This window comes from Helianthus annuus, chromosome 1 (assembly GCF_002127325.2).
Source record: "Helianthus annuus cultivar XRQ/B chromosome 1, HanXRQr2.0-SUNRISE, whole genome shotgun sequence".
Classification (NCBI taxonomy): Eukaryota; Viridiplantae; Streptophyta; class Magnoliopsida; order Asterales; family Asteraceae; genus Helianthus; species Helianthus annuus.
The window spans coordinates 3,407,676-3,423,843 of NC_035433.2; the positions used below are offsets into that span (position 1 = coordinate 3,407,676).

Genomic DNA, 16,168 nt, shown 5'->3' on the forward strand with positions numbered 1-16,168 from the left:
TCATGATTCGATTAAAGAAGTTCGAAATCTAAATTCAAACAATTTCGAAACAGGGGATCCGTCCAGCATGCATCTTTTACATGTTTTCCAACATGCGTGATTATTTTTTCTATAATATGCGTGATTAGCAAAACACATTATTACTAGATTTATATAACATGCTTCATTACATAATTATAACATGCGTGATTAGCAAAACACACTTATACTAGATTTATATAACATGCTTCATTACATAATTGTAACATGCTTCGTTACATAATTATAGCATGCGTGATTAGCAAAACACACTATTACTAGATTTATATAACATGTTTCATTACATGACTATAACATGCGTGATTAGTAAAACACATTATTACTAGATTCATATAACTTGCTTCATTACATAATTATTAACATGCTTCATTACATAACTATATAACATGCTTCATTACATAATTATAGAACATGCTTCATTACTTAACTATATAACATGCTTCATTACATAATTATATAACATGTTTCATTACATTATTATATAACATGCTTCATTACATTATTATATAACATGCTTCATTACATAATTATAACATGCGTGATAAGCAAAACACATTATTACTGATTTATACAACATGCGTGATTAGAAAAACACATTATTACTAGATTTATATAACATGCTTCATTACATAATTATAACATGCATGATTAGCAAAACATATTATCACTATATTTATATAACATGCTTAATTACATAATTATAACATGCGTGATTACAATGTCTACACGCAGTGCTGAAGTAGTATATGAGGTTCTATGGCAATGGAAGGTATGGCTTAATTGTGTGTAGAATCGGAAGTGAGAAGAATGTGTGTTGAATCGAAAGCAATAAATGAGATATTTTAGGGCTAGAATTTCGCTCCAATTTGGTATGCAGTTTCTGAATCTCGTATGATAAATGAGAGAGTGAAATTGACAATTATGTCATTTTCTCCTAAATTTCTATCAGAATGCTTGCTTATTACGATCGTGCCACCACGTATAATCAAGTGAAGATTGTATCAGAGCCTGAGGTTGTGGTTGCTGCGTACGCACCGTACGTTAACCGGCCTATATATTAAACAATACTTGCACAATTTATAAAAGTCTAGTTGTTTTTATACAAGTTTAACACCTTCTAATACTTGTTTAAAACCAAAAAAAATTAGAATTATTATTTTCCCACTAAGTTCATCAAAATTTTTACTAACTAGAATAATATTTGGTGCTTAGTAGTATCTAGGATCTTTAAAAATCGTTAAAGATCTAAAACGCATGCGAGTACCGAACAATTCCAAACAAAAACAATAATGTAGGGTCTTTTTGTGCTTTCACCTAAGTTCCACTTATAACCTATTATTCCATATCAAACCAAACATAGTGGACAATTCATGGACTTCTAAACACTAACCGAGTCGTCGCCAACGTTCGTTTTGGGTATAATATTGTTACACAATACAATAATTTTTCTAAATCCGCCATTTGCAAATCCATTGCACTCTAGGGCTCTATTAACTTCAAATTGACTTTAATCACATATATATTAAGTCTAATTGTACCATCACGAAATAATGCATTTTAATTACAGTGCGGATAATGATCGGGAAAAATACGGGATGTCACATTCCAATCCTCCCTCCCAAATTTTGATGCTAAAATCTTTGGCAAATATTTGGCTCTTCAGCCCTAGGCCCTGGTTGCATATTTATCTTATCAGGCAAGAAACTGTTGATGCCAAAAATGGGGAGAAGCCTAAAAACCCAGATATGATAGCCATAGTGTTATGTGAGCCGTAGCACGGGATACCCCACAACTTTCTTGGCATACTGCAATCTTTTATTTCATTTCCGTTTTTTTTTTTTTTTTTTTTTTTTTTTTTTTTTTTGTGGTGATACCCTTAATCAAATGTTAGGATACCCCTGAATGTAATAGAAGAGGATAAGATGAAATAAAGTTTCAGAGAAAATGAAAATTTTCGTTTACATAAAGTTGCAGGTTACGGAGCATACTTTCTTGAAGAAGGAAGAAGATGAACTCATAATAATTAATATTTAATATAATATTACGAGTATTGGGATATTAAATGAAAATGAACACTACTAAATAAATGGAAAAGTCAAAAATCACTTTTCAAAATATCCAATTAATGTTCAACCTTTTATTCAATTTACTATAAACATTTTTTTTGAAAAGTAATTTATTGTAAACATTACTTAATTGTTTTTTTACTTTGTTTATTTATTATTTTATAGTTTTACTTGCATAAAAGATTCCCTGAAAATGATATGCATCAACATTTTTTAAAAACTGTACGGTGGTTATTTTTTAAACTAATAAAAAGGTTAAAAGTGAAAATAATACTTGTAAAAAGATTAAAATAGTTCTTTTTAAATACATAATAATACTTGAAAAGATTAAAGTGGTTCTTTTTAAATACGTGATTTAATAAATTATCTTTTTTGTTTAAATGTAAAGAAATATTATATAAACATGAAGAATATATAAATGTTTTATCTATTCTATGGATATACAAATAAGAAAAAATTTAAACTCCAGTCATAAAATTAAAGATAAAGATCTTAGACACGATTCGTAATGTTATTTATTATAAACTAAATATTATTTATAAAACCTGTAAATACCATTTAAAGTTTTTTAAAAAAAATATTTGATAATGTTCTCGTGTGTGTAGTACACGCATTAATAAAAAAATGATAATCAACATATGCTTTAAATTGTAAAAAGAAGAATTTAAGGGCCTATTTTTACTAGCTGCACAGGGCCCTTGAATTCTCAGGGACGGGTCTACGTAAAAAAGATTTGAGATACCCCTAAATTTTTCTTCTAGTTCTGCCACCGGATAGAAGGGCCATTGATATGGTTGAAAAACAAAAAGAGCCCTTTGTTGGTGACATAGACCATGAAGAAAGAAGATCAAAATTCAAAAGAGATCAAAGAGGTCTAAGTGTTGCCTTGGTGAAAGATCAGATAGAAAGTTAAAGAGCGAGGAAAGAGAGATGTGAGGCAAGATATAAAAATAAATAAAATTGATAAAGTCGATATGAGGCCTCCAATAGTTATCCAAAAATCCAAAACTCTTGCAAAATTTGAAGCTAAAAAGAGACAAGTTCCTCAAACTCAACCAGCAGTTCAAACTCAAGAAAAATAAGAATGTTATAAAATGGTGGTTAATGTGTTAGCTGGTTTGGTCTTGTGACTGCCACAAAACATACAATTCGAAATCGCCCTGACTATCCATGAACACCCAAAAGTTTATTATTGGTGATTATCTAAGTAAAGGGATGAATCAGTATATAATGTAAAAGTTATTAATCTCTTTTTATTTTTAATTCACAAATAATTAAACCAATTGTTATAAATAGGACAGTTTAAAACCATACATGTTAAGGAAAAGCATCTTGAGACAACTTAATTTAAATGAGAAAATGAAAAAAACTAACTAAAAAACACGCTGAGGACCGCAAGGGCGTTTTTTATATTATACATGTGATAAAGTGCCTTTTAATATGTGTGTGTATATATATATATATATATATATATATATATATATATATATATATATATACTGCATATATGCATTATACGAAAAAAAGAATTTTGGAAAAAAAAACATTTTATTACACATGTGTAATATAACATGTATTACATATCGTTTTTGCCTTGCGGACCGCAAAGACTTTTTCTTGTGGTCCACAATGTGTTTTTTTAGTTCCGGGTATATGTATTACGTACGTGTAATACAGCTTCGGATGAAGTTTTTTAGTTTTCTTGTTAAAAGGAGTTTCTCATGATCCTTCCCTTCCATATATGATAATTTATCAATATGTGGTTTTATTAGTATAGAAAATGGAGAGACCATAGACATGGATGAAGCATTCAGAATGGATAATACATGCATTCAAATATAAGTAAATCAGTTATTGTGGGCTTATAGACAGATTAGAATAATTATAAAATTTTCAAACTACATATATTAATCCAACTTTAAAGAAGACAAATAAAAATGTTTATAAGGTGTTGGTCAGACGTGTTTGGTCTTGTGACTTGTAAAATCCACCCAAAAAAAGCAGATTAGTCGTCTCTTTTTATTTATAAATACCCGAACACATACTCTTCTCATTCTGCAATCACAGTGTGACACTCTAGGTTTTTCCGAACGAACACCTTGTAATATTTTGTGTATATAAAGGTTATTAAATGAAAACGTGATCTTTATTTGCATAATGTGTGTTGTATGTACGTATTATATATATTTATGAGAGCCGAGACCACGACCCGAGACCATGACTCGCAACCACTCGGTTGCGAGTGGGCCACTCGGTCTCGAGTGGGCCTTTGGGCCGTAACCGGTTTGGGCCGAAACCCCAAGCCCAACTCAAAGACCCCTTGTATATAAATCCCACCTTTCCCCACCTTCCCTCATTTTACACACACAAACACTTCTACTCTTTCTCTCAACTAGAAACCCCAAGCAACAACCCATTTCTCTTCTTCTACTTTCGGTTCAAGCTCAAGGATCTCGGACAAGAAACTCGGTCAAGACCATCACTCGGACACTCCATCTTCTCGGTTCCTTTCTCTTTGTTTTCGGCTCCTTCTTCACAACCGGTTAGTGATTGTCTTGTGCATAAGACTTATGGATGTTGAATGGACTAGAAAATGCTTGATTAGTAGTATTATGCATGATCTTTAGGATGATTTGTGAAGTTTGACTATGTGTAAACTTTTATGTGTAAAATGCTTGTAACATGTTAAAATGGCTAGAAAATGGTAGTTTAAGAATGATTTTGGCCAACCAATCTATGCTTCATTGTTTCTTGCAAAATGGTGTTATTGAACATAAGATTTCGGCTACAAAAGTGTATGTTTCTTTGTTCTTGCATGATAATCTTGTAAAATATGTGAGTTTTGGTTCAAAAATGCATGATTATGTTAAAGATGAAAACCCTAGAATTTATGAACTTGTGATGAACTAGTTGAATATGACTTGAAGATTCAAAAATGGCTAAGTTTGATCTATTTTTTACTAAAAGTCAGATTAGGCAAAGTGTTAGTAGAAACCTCATTGGCTGTTTCCCGATTTGGGCCTGATTACATGGTACAAATTGGACTGATGCATCTGCATCATCACGTGTACATGAAAGGGACAGCATTCCGACTCGAGACCACGTAGTTGCGACTCGCAACCATAGCATGACAACTCGAAACACACGATTGCGACTCGAGACTACGACGGTTGCGACTCGCAACCACAACGTGACAACTCGAGACCACACGGTTGCGACTCGCAACCACAACGTGACAAGCCGAGACCTCCTGGTTGCGACTCGAGACCATCTGGTTGCGACTGGGCTGTTCACTTTGGTTATTGGGCCATTATGTGTATATGGGCTACCTGTTGACTGATCTGCGTGTTACTGTTTGACTGTTTAAATGCTAGGGCCGGCCCAATAACCCACTGTCTATATTTTTATGCATGCAACGTGTTAGTTATGTGTAAGTTTTTACGTGATTGCTTGTGCGCCGAACCTGACCTATACCGGTAACCATGTTAGGACGTGGTGACCAACGTGTTTGACAAGTAACCCAATCTGCCGAGCAACCCAAGGTGAGTTCACACACTAAAAGCATGCGTCCCGCGGAGGGACACGAACAAACTACCAACTTTGGGAAAAACACTTTTGACCCATTACTCCGGGGGAAACAGAATGGGTAATTACTATCTCCGGGGGAGATACGTTTGGATATTATTTATAAATCACAACTAGCCAGACTAAACGAAACTCTATCACCTTAAGTCCCTGCTTACAGTACCGATTAATCGCCGGGGGCGAACGGGTTATTAGTTGATAGCGCTATTAGGTTTGACAACCTCACACCGTGACCGGGGGGATCGGGCGTGAACTAGTAGACCTTGCAAACATGGTCAATGACGATAGACATTGACTCGGGGCACGAATATTTATATTCCGTCAACAGTTTCGGTATCTACAGTTTAGTGAGCTTACAGATGGGGTAGCTCCCCACAACGTGATTATAAATGCTTTATCTAAACAACTTAAGTTTTTGGTAAACTAAAACTGGACAACTAGTGAACTCACTCAGCATTATTGTTGACCCCTTACTGCATGCTTTGCAGGTAACCAGTGACTCAGGAGCTGCTGCTTGGGGATGTGTAGTGTTCGTCAAACCCGTGTGTTGGGTTAATTATTTTCAACTAAGAACTACCTTTAAAACTACTTTGGTTTATGCTTCCGCTGTTTTGTTAAACTAATTACCGAACCTAAACTCTGATGTTGCTAATTACTTCGGATATTAAATATTTCTACTATTAATTAAATGCTCAGTATAATTGGTGGCTGGATCCTGGTCAGTCACGCCCTCAAAGCGGGTGTTATCCGCAGGTGGATTTTGGGGGTGTGACAGATTGGTATCAGAGCCATTGGTTATAGTGAACTTGGTTTTAAAAAGGGGGAAAAATCTTTTTGGAGAAAACCAGACTATAACCTGTGACTCGCGACGACACTACACTCCAAGTGCAAGGCTCGACACATTTGACCTCATAGCTCGGACCAGTGTTTACTTGTTTGCTTACCTTATGTTTCCTGTTATGCTATACGTACTAGTGTGCCTAAATTAGATAGATACACCTCTCTCTTCTATCTCATTCTCGCTACATTACGACATCACACTCATACTTTGTTTTCTGGTTATGAAGACAATGAGTGGACGCGGAAGAGGAAACATTAACATGACACAGGCTCAGTTCACTAACCTGCTCAACACAGTGGCTGCAGCTTTCGCAGCTCACCCTTTAGGTAAGCTCGTTGTTTTAGGATGTTTAGATCCTATCGCCACATCGTCTCTTCGCCTCTAAATCTATACACTTCGCTTCTCACGAACAGGTCAGCATGCACCTGCGCAACCACCCGTGTGTACTTTCAAGACTTTCATGGATTGCAAGCCTCTCCCTTTCAACGGCACTGAGGGTGCCATAGGTCTTCTGCATTGGATTGAGAAAGTTGAAGTTGTCTTTGCTGTCTGTGAGTGTCCCCCTGCAAATTGGGTGAAGTTTGCTACTGCTACACTTGAAGGAAACGCGCTTTCTTGGTGGAAGGCGCAAATTCAGATGTTTGGTTTGGAAACTGCTAATGCTACTGCGTGGGAGGATTTCAAGGACATGATTAAGGAGGAGTACTGTCACCGGGATGACATCCACAAGCTTGAGAATGAGTACTATGCGCTTAAGATGGTTGGGTCAGAGATTGAGACCTACACCAAGCTGTCCAACGACTATGCTGCTCTTTGCCCAAACATGTCTCGACCTATGTATCGAAGAATCGAACTGTACATCAAGGGTTTGGCTCCAGAAATTCGAAGCCATGTAACTTCAGCCAACCACACTACCATTCAGCCGATCGTTCGACTTGCTCACAAACTCACTGATCAAGCCGTAGAAGAGGGCAGGTTGCCCAAAAGGATCAGTGCTACTGTCGGAACTTCTAGTGACAACAAGCGTAAGTGGGAACGAAATCAAAGCAAGGATGCTAACCCCACTCAGGCCCCAGCACAGCAAAGGAAAACTGAAAGCAACAAGGGCACTCAACAACAGGGTGGCTATCGCGGTAACCACCCCAAGTGCAACAAGTGCAATCGACATCACAGCGGGCAGTGTGTGAAAGGTCAGTGTCAGCGATGTAACAAAATGGGGCATGAGGCCAAGGACTGTAGGAGTCCACGACCCGTGGGGCAGAACCAGCAGCAACAACATCACGGGAATGCCAAGGGTTGTTTCCAGTGTGGAGCTGAGGGGCACTTTAAGAAGAATTGCCCTGAACTGAACCAGAACCGCAACAACAATCAGGGAGCTGGAAACAACGATCAGAACAACAATGCTGGGAATGGTGCTAGAGGAAGGGCTTTTGTGATTGGAGCTGGAGAGGCAAGGAATAACCCCAATGTCGTGGCGGGTAAGTTCCTACTCGATGATCGTTATGTTTCTGTATTATTTGATTCTGGAGCCGATGCTAGTTATGTGTCTCTACGTATTAGTAAGAAGCTTAAGCGTCCGCTTTCGTTACTAAGTTCGCACCATATCGTCGAGTTAGCTAATGGTAGAAACATCGAGGCCTCACATGTTATCAAAGGCTGCAAACTAGAATTGTCTGGTCAGACATTTAGTATCGATCTTTTCCCTGTTACTCTTGGAAGCTTCGACGTCGTTATTGGTATGGATTGGCTATCCAAGCATCGCGCTGAGATCCTCTGTCAAGAGAAAGCAGTTCGTATTCCCCGTCGTTCTGGCAAACCCCTCATTGTACAAGGTGGTAAAGGCGGAGAAATCTCCGGCGTTATCTCTTTCTTGAAGGCCCAGAAGTGTTTACGAAAAGGGCACACCGCTATCTTAGCACTCGTCACCAACACGCAGGAAAAGGAAAAGAGGATTGAAGATTTTCCGGTAGTGCGTGACTATCCCGAGGTATTTCCTGAGGAATTACCCGGACTCCCTCCCCACCGTCAGGTCGAATTCCAAATCGAGCTAGCTCCCGGAGCAGCGCCTATAGCTCGTGCGCCTTATCGACTAGCCCCCGCAGAATTGAAGGAACTCTCTACTCAGCTACAGGAACTGTTGGATAAAGGTTTTATCCGCCCTAGTTCATCACCCTGGGGAGCACCGGTACTCTTTGTCAAGAAGAAAGATGGCACGTTCCGAATGTGCATTGACTATCGTGAGCTGAACAAGGTTACCATCAAGAATCGTTACCCTCTCCCGCGAATCGACGACCTATTCGATCAGTTGCAAGGATCGAGCTACTATTCTAAGATTGACCTGCGATCAGGCTACCATCAGCTAAGGGTCCGTAATGAAGACATCTCCAAAACTGCATTCAGAACTCGCTATGGTCATTATGAATTCCTCGTTATGCCCTTTGGAATGACCAACGCGCCTGCGGTATTCATGGATCTCATGAACCGAGTATGCAAACCCTACCTCGACAAGTTTGTGATCGTGTTTATAGACGACATCCTGATCTACTCGAAAAGTCAGGAAGAGCATGAACAGCACCTGCGCCTTATCCTCGAACTCCTTCGCAATGAGCAACTGTATGCCAAGTTCTCGAAATGCGACTTCTGGCTTCGAGAAGTCCATTTCCTTGGACACGTGGTTAACAAAGATGGAATTCACGTTGACCCTGCAAAGATCGACTCTATAAAGAATTGGCCTACCCCTAAGACTCCGACCGAAGTCCGCCAATTCTTGGGACTAGCAGGGTACTATCGAAGATTTATCATGGGATTTTCAAAGATCGCTCAGCCTCTCACGGCTCTTACTCAGAAGGGTATGGTTTATAAGTGGGGTGAGGCTCAGGAAACCGCATTTCAGAAACTAAAGGATAACCTCTGTAGTGCTCCTATTCTCTCGTTACCTGAAGGAACAGACGACTTTGTGGTTTACTGTGATGCGTCCATCCATGGGCTCGGTTGTGTGTTAATGCAACGCGACAAGGTTATTGCTTACGCCTCTCGACAACTTAAGACGCACGAAAGGAACTACACTACGCATGACTTGGAACTAGGAGCAGTGATCTTTGCGCTTAAGATATGGAGACATTACCTGTACGGTACCAAGTGCACTATCTACACCGATCACAGGAGTCTCGAGCATATCTTCAAGCAAAAGGAATTAAACATGCGACAACGTCGATGGGTCGAACTCCTGAATGATTATGAATGCGCCATCAAGTACCATCCGGGCAAGGCCAATGTCGTGGCAAACGCCCTCAGCCGAAAGGACACTATACCAAAGCGCGTGCGAGCATTGCAACTTACTATCCAGTCTAACCTCCCTACCCAGATTCGAAATGCTCAGACTGAAGCTCTGAAACCGGAAAACATCAGGGCTGAATCGTTGCGAGGATCGAGACAACGACTAGAGCAAAAAGAAGACGGCGCCTACTATGTGGCAGGGCGCATTTGGATCCCACTTTACGGAGATCTACGAGAGCTTGTGATGGACGAAGCCCATAAGTCCCGTTATTCAGTACATCCTGGTTCAGATAAGATGTACCACGACTTAAGGACCACTTACTGGTGGCCTAGCATGAAAGCTCACATAGCAGCTTACGTCAGCAAATGTTTGACCTGCGCAAGAGTCAAGACTGAGTATCAGAAACCAGCAGGCCTACTCCAGCAACCCGAAATCCCGAAGTGGAAATGGGAGCAAATTTCCATGGATTTTGTTACAGGATTACCTAGATCTCAACGCGGAAATGACACTATTTGGGTAATAGTAGATCGATTGACCAAGTCTGCACACTTTCTGGCCATTAAGGAAACAGACAAGTTTTCTACCTTGGCAGAAATCTATTTAAAGGAAGTAGTCTCGAGACACGGGGTGCCAACTTCCATTATTTCCGACCGAGACGCTCGTTTTACTTCCGAGTTGTGGCAAGCTATGCACAAATCCTTTGGCTCACGTTTGGACATGAGCACCGCTTACCACCCACAAACGGATGGGCAGTCTGAACGCACCATCCAAACCCTGGAAGACATGCTTAGAGCATGTGTGATCGATTTTGGCAAGAACTGGGAGAAGCATCTACCGCTGGTGGAATTCTCCTACAATAACAGCTACCACACTAGCATTCAAGCGGCACCTTTTGAGGCATTGTACGGTCGTAAATGCCGATCACCTCTTTGCTGGGCAGAAGTCGGTGATAGTCAACTCACAGGCCCAGAACTGGTGGTAGATACAACGGAAAAGATTTCCCAGATAAGGCAACGCATGGCGGCAGCTCGTGACCGTCAGAAAAGCTACGCTGATAAGCGTAGGAAACCGCTAGAATTCCAGGTCGGGGACCGGGTTCTACTTAAAGTCTCACCCTGGAAGGGTGTGGTTCGTTTCGGTAAACGAGGCAAGCTGAATCCACGATATGTTGGACCATTCGAAATTACCGAGAAAATCGGTAAGGTGGCTTATAGATTGAACCTGCCTGCAGAGCTGAGTGCAGTGCACAATGTCTTTCACGTGTCTAATCTGAAGAAGTGCCTGTCAGATGAAACACTCATAATTCCTTTCAAGGAACTCACTATTGATGAACAGCTACACTTCACTGAGGAACCGATTGAGATTACGGATCGAGAGATCAAAACCCTCAAACGTAGCCAGATACCTCTCGTGCGAGTTCGTTGGAACTCACGACGTGGCCCAGAGTTTACCTGGGAGCGGGAAGACCAGATGAAGTCCAAGTATCCCCAGTTGTTCCCAAACGAAACCCCCAGCACTGAAGCTACAACTGAATTTCGGGACGAAATTCCAAACTAACGGGGGGATGATGTGACACCCCGTTGAAACACGCTAGCTTGGCAGTGGCTGCCTTAACTTTCGGGACGAAAGTTCTTAAAACTTGGGGATAATGTGACACTCTAGGTTTTTCCGAACGAACACCTTGTAATATTTTGTGTATATAAAGGTTATTAAATGAAAACGTGATCTTTATTTGCATAATGTGTGTTGTATGTACGTATTATATATATTTATGAGAGCCGAGACCACGACCCGAGACCATGACTCGCAACCACTCGGTTGCGAGTGGGCCACTCGGTCTCGAGTGGGCCTTTGGGCCGTAACCGGTTTGGGCCGAAACCCCAAGCCCAACTCAAAGACCCCTTGTATATAAATCCCACCTTTCCCCACCTTCCCTCATTTTACACACACAAACACTTCTACTCTTTCTCTCAACTAGAAACCCCAAGCAACAACCCATTTCTCTTCTTCTACTTTCGGTTCAAGCTCAAGGATCTCGGACAAGAAACTCGGTCAAGACCATCACTCGGACACTCCATCTTCTCGGTTCCTTTCTCTTTGTTTTCGGCTCCTTCTTCACAACCGGTTAGTGATTGTCTTGTGCATAAGACTTATGGATGTTGAATGGACTAGAAAATGCTTGATTAGTAGTATTATGCATGATCTTTAGGATGATTTGTGAAGTTTGACTATGTGTAAACTTTTATGTGTAAAATGCTTGTAACATGTTAAAATGGCTAGAAAATGGTAGTTTAAGAATGATTTTGGCCAACCAATCTATGCTTCATTGTTTCTTGCAAAATGGTGTTATTGAACATAAGATTTCGGCTACAAAAGTGTATGTTTCTTTGTTCTTGCATGATAATCTTGTAAAATATGTGAGTTTTGGTTCAAAAATGCATGATTATGTTAAAGATGAAAACCCTAGAATTTATGAACTTGTGATGAACTAGTTGAATATGACTTGAAGATTCAAAAATGGCTAAGTTTGATCTATTTTTTACTAAAAGTCAGATTAGGCAAAGTGTTAGTAGAAACCTCATTGGCTGTTTCCCGATTTGGGCCTGATTACATGGTACAAATTGGACTGATGCATCTGCATCATCACGTGTACATGAAAGGGACAACATTCCGACTCGAGACCACGTAGTTGCGACTCGCAACCATAGCATGACAACTCGAAACACACGATTGCGACTCGAGACTACGACGGTTGCGACTCGCAACCACAACGTGACAACTCGAGACCACACGGTTGCGACTCGCAACCACAACGTGACAAGCCGAGACCTCCTGGTTGCGACTCGAGACCATCTGGTTGCGACTGGGCTGTTCACTTTGGTTATTGGGCCATTATGTGTATATGGGCTACCTGTTGACTGATCTGCGTGTTACTGTTTGACTGTTTAAATGCTAGGGCCGGCCCAATAACCCACTGTCTATATTTTTATGCATGCAACGTGTTAGTTATGTGTAAGTTTTTACGTGATTGCTTGTGCGCCGAACCTGACCTATACCGGTAACCATGTTAGGACGTGGTGACCAACGTGTTTGACAAGTAACCCAATCTGCCGAGCAACCCAAGGTGAGTTCACACACTAAAAGCATGCGTCCCGCGGAGGGACACGAACAAACTACCAACTTTGGGAAAAACACTTTTGACCCATTACTCCGGGGGAAACAGAATGGGTAATTACTATCTCCGGGGGAGATACGTTTGGATATTATTTATAAATCACAACTAGCCAGACTAAACGAAACTCTATCACCTTAAGTCCCTGCTTACAGTACCGATTAATCGCCGGGGGCGAACGGGTTATTAGTTGATAGCGCTATTAGGTTTGACAACCTCACACCGTGACCGGGGGGATCGGGCGTGAACTAGTAGACCTTGCAAACATGGTCAATGACGATAGACATTGACTCGGGGCACGAATATTTATATTCCGTCAACAGTTTCGGTATCTACAGTTTAGTGAGCTTACAGATGGGGTAGCTCCCCACAACGTGATTATAAATGCTTTATCTAAACAACTTAAGTTTTTGGTAAACTAAAACTGGACAACTAGTGAACTCACTCAGCATTATTGTTGACCCCTTACTGCATGCTTTGCAGGTAACCAGTGACTCAGGAGCTGCTGCTTGGGGATGTGTAGTGTTCGTCAAACCCGTGTGTTGGGTTAATTATTTTCAACTAAGAACTACCTTTAAAACTACTTTGGTTTATGCTTCCGCTGTTTTGTTAAACTAATTACCGAACCTAAACTCTGATGTTGCTAATTACTTCGGATATTAAATATTTCTACTATTAATTAAATGCTCAGTATAATTGGTGGCTGGATCCTGGTCAGTCACGCCCTCAAAGCGGGTGTTATCCGCAGGTGGATTTTGGGGGTGTGACACACAGTTTCCTCAGGAACGCTCTCAGGCTGCAACAACAACAACTTGTTCACTTGCAATATTTCTCAAAGGTAGAATTCTTTGTTTCATGATCATCAACTACTGTTTTATGTCTTTGTTTCTTGCATTCTTCATCATCATGTTGTGTGTTCATCAAAGAAATTAATCTTCAAAACACTAATTAAAAATGTATCAATGTGATGCAAAACATGGATACCCATCCGTCAATCTTTGCGGCGTCACGTGGGATTCATTACATTCAAGTTTAGTAAGCTTTTTTGATATATTTTTTCATTGCTGTAGCATTAAACTTATATAGGTTTGTTCTAATTGTTTATGTTTTCATCGCGAATGCTTTTAGTTATCGATGCTTATATATGTTCATGGCATTCACTGTCTTTTTATGTTAATTTCTGTTCAATTTGGTATTGTTGTATGTGTTCAAATAGTTACCAAATTGTTTTGATTCTTGGGTTCATTATAGATCTGAGTGTGATTTTCTAAAGGAGCTAATCATCTAAATTAATTTCGTTAATTATGGAATAACTTAACTTGATTTATTGAATTGATACAAAGTTTCTGTTTAGAGGCAAAGATTTGGAATAGTCGTAAATCGCGTTAAATTCGAGGGGAAAATTAGGTTCCCAATAGTATAAAAGGTATTTGGGGACAAAAATGTGTTTAGTCATACAATCAAGAACTTGTGTTTTGATTGAAACATGACGCTAACAAGTAACGTTGTCTGTTTTTTTATGTTAAACAAAAATGTGTTTAGTCATACAATCAACGTGTCGAATGGCTCTATTCTGAACAATATTCTGCTACTGGTTACATCTTTGGAGAGCCACAAAAGATCGCGCGGGTTGGAGATGAATATCAGGCACAAATCCCATCTTTGATGACAGAAAGAGAGCGATCCCAACTCAAGAAGGTACCCGTCTGTGAATGTGGTCTGTCAATTCCTGTCACATGGGTTCACAGTCAACATAAGAACAAGGAAGAAACCATGGATATTGAAGCAAATGCTAAGGGCTGGAAAACAGACAATGATTTGGTTCCAGTTCCTTGTTCACAAACTGAAGAATCTTGGAGCGCAATTGAACATGATAGCTTTGTTCTTGGTTTATATATATTTGGTAAGAATCTTCGCGTTGTGAACAAGTTCATGGGGAATAAAGGTATGCCAAATGTTATATCTTATTACTATGGAAAGTTCTACAGAAGCAGTGAACACCAAACATGGTCAATGTATTGGAAGAAAAAAATTAGCAAGTCCCTTCCTGGAAAAAAGATTTTCAGAGGGTGGAGGCTGCACGAGCTTTTGTCTCACTCGCTTTCTAATGTAACCGATGAGTGTAAAGCTAAGTTGACACAGGTACTTTGTTTATTGCTGATTTTTCTACACTTAGAAACATCGGTTATTAATGTATGGTTTCTTGCAGGTCATTAGAACGTTTGAGGAGGGTAAACTTTCATTTGAGAAGTATGTGTTCAGTTTAAGAGATACAATGGGCCTCGATCTTCTTGTAGAAGCCGTAGCCATTGGCAAAGGAAAAGAAGACCTTACAATCAAGACCCAAACGCGATTAAGCAGCAAAAAAGTAGAATCTACTTGCTCATCTCTTAAAACGGAAGAAATTGTTGATATTTTGAAGGATCGCATTGGATTAAGTAAAGCGCGGTTAAGTGAGTTCTTCTGGGCTGCTGTGTGGCCTCGTCTTTTAGCTAGAGGATGGCACTGTGAACAGGCTACAAACTATGCGTTCCAAAACTCGAAGAATCTAGTGTTTCTTGCACCTGGTGTGACAAAGTTTTCAAGGAGGGATCTGGTCAAAGGAAGTCAATATTTTGACTTGTTGACTGAAGTGCTGAATAAAGTTGCATCTGAACCGCACCTTCTTGAACACGAACCTGACAATGATGAACAAGATTTGATGAAATGCACAGTTGTGGATACCTGTTTGGTTGGGATTGTTAAAGTCAGAGAGCTTACAAATTTGACTGTTTCTAAACCTGCTGATATGCAAGTTGTGGTGCGCGTTACTTGGTGGATGGAGTCATTGATGGTTCTTCCCATATGGTCACCGAGTCTCCGAAATGACATGAGGTTGACTTTTATAAGTAGTTTTCCTAAACCTGACCATGAGTTCAATTATCAAAATATGCAAAGTTAGTTGGTTCTTGTTTGATTAATACTTTATAATTCTAATATAAGGTTTTATATTTTCGGGGTGTTACAAGTCCACCCCCCTTAAAGAGGTTTCGTCCCGGAAACCTTTATTTAGTAGTTCTTTGGTTTGGACCCAACTACCTTAGTTTCGTTTTTCAGACCTCATTTCTTTTTGTCAAGAGTTATCATTTGCCTCGACGCATGCGTCTTCCATGTGTAAGTTCCCATGGACTTTAACTTGTGTCCTGTAT

The 16,168-nt window shown here is 39.8% G+C and overlaps 1 protein-coding gene across 1 annotated transcript; it reads left to right on the forward strand.

Annotated features, from left to right (window-relative positions):
• Positions 1–757: 757 nt before the first annotated feature.
• On the forward strand, positions 758–15,921 carry LOC110941594. The gene is made up of 3 exons (XM_022183519.1): positions 758–808; positions 14,523–15,122; positions 15,190–15,921. The coding sequence occupies exons 1-3, from the start codon at positions 758–760 to the stop codon at positions 15,919–15,921; spliced, it is 1,383 nt and encodes a 460-aa protein (XP_022039211.1).
• The last annotated feature ends 247 nt before the right edge of the window (positions 15,922–16,168 follow it).

Excerpts from the sequence above, each read along its gene's own strand:
- LOC110941594 (XM_022183519.1), top strand. The coding sequence starts at position 758 with ATGTCTACACGCAGTGCTGAAGTAGTATATGAGGTTCTATGGCAATGG. Across the intron at positions 809-14,522 it reads AGGTTCTATGGCAATGGAAG|TCATACAATCAACGTGTCGA; the intron begins GTATGGCTTAAT and ends AAATGTGTTTAG. Across the intron at positions 15,123-15,189 it reads GTAAAGCTAAGTTGACACAG|GTCATTAGAACGTTTGAGGA; the intron begins GTACTTTGTTTA and ends GGTTTCTTGCAG.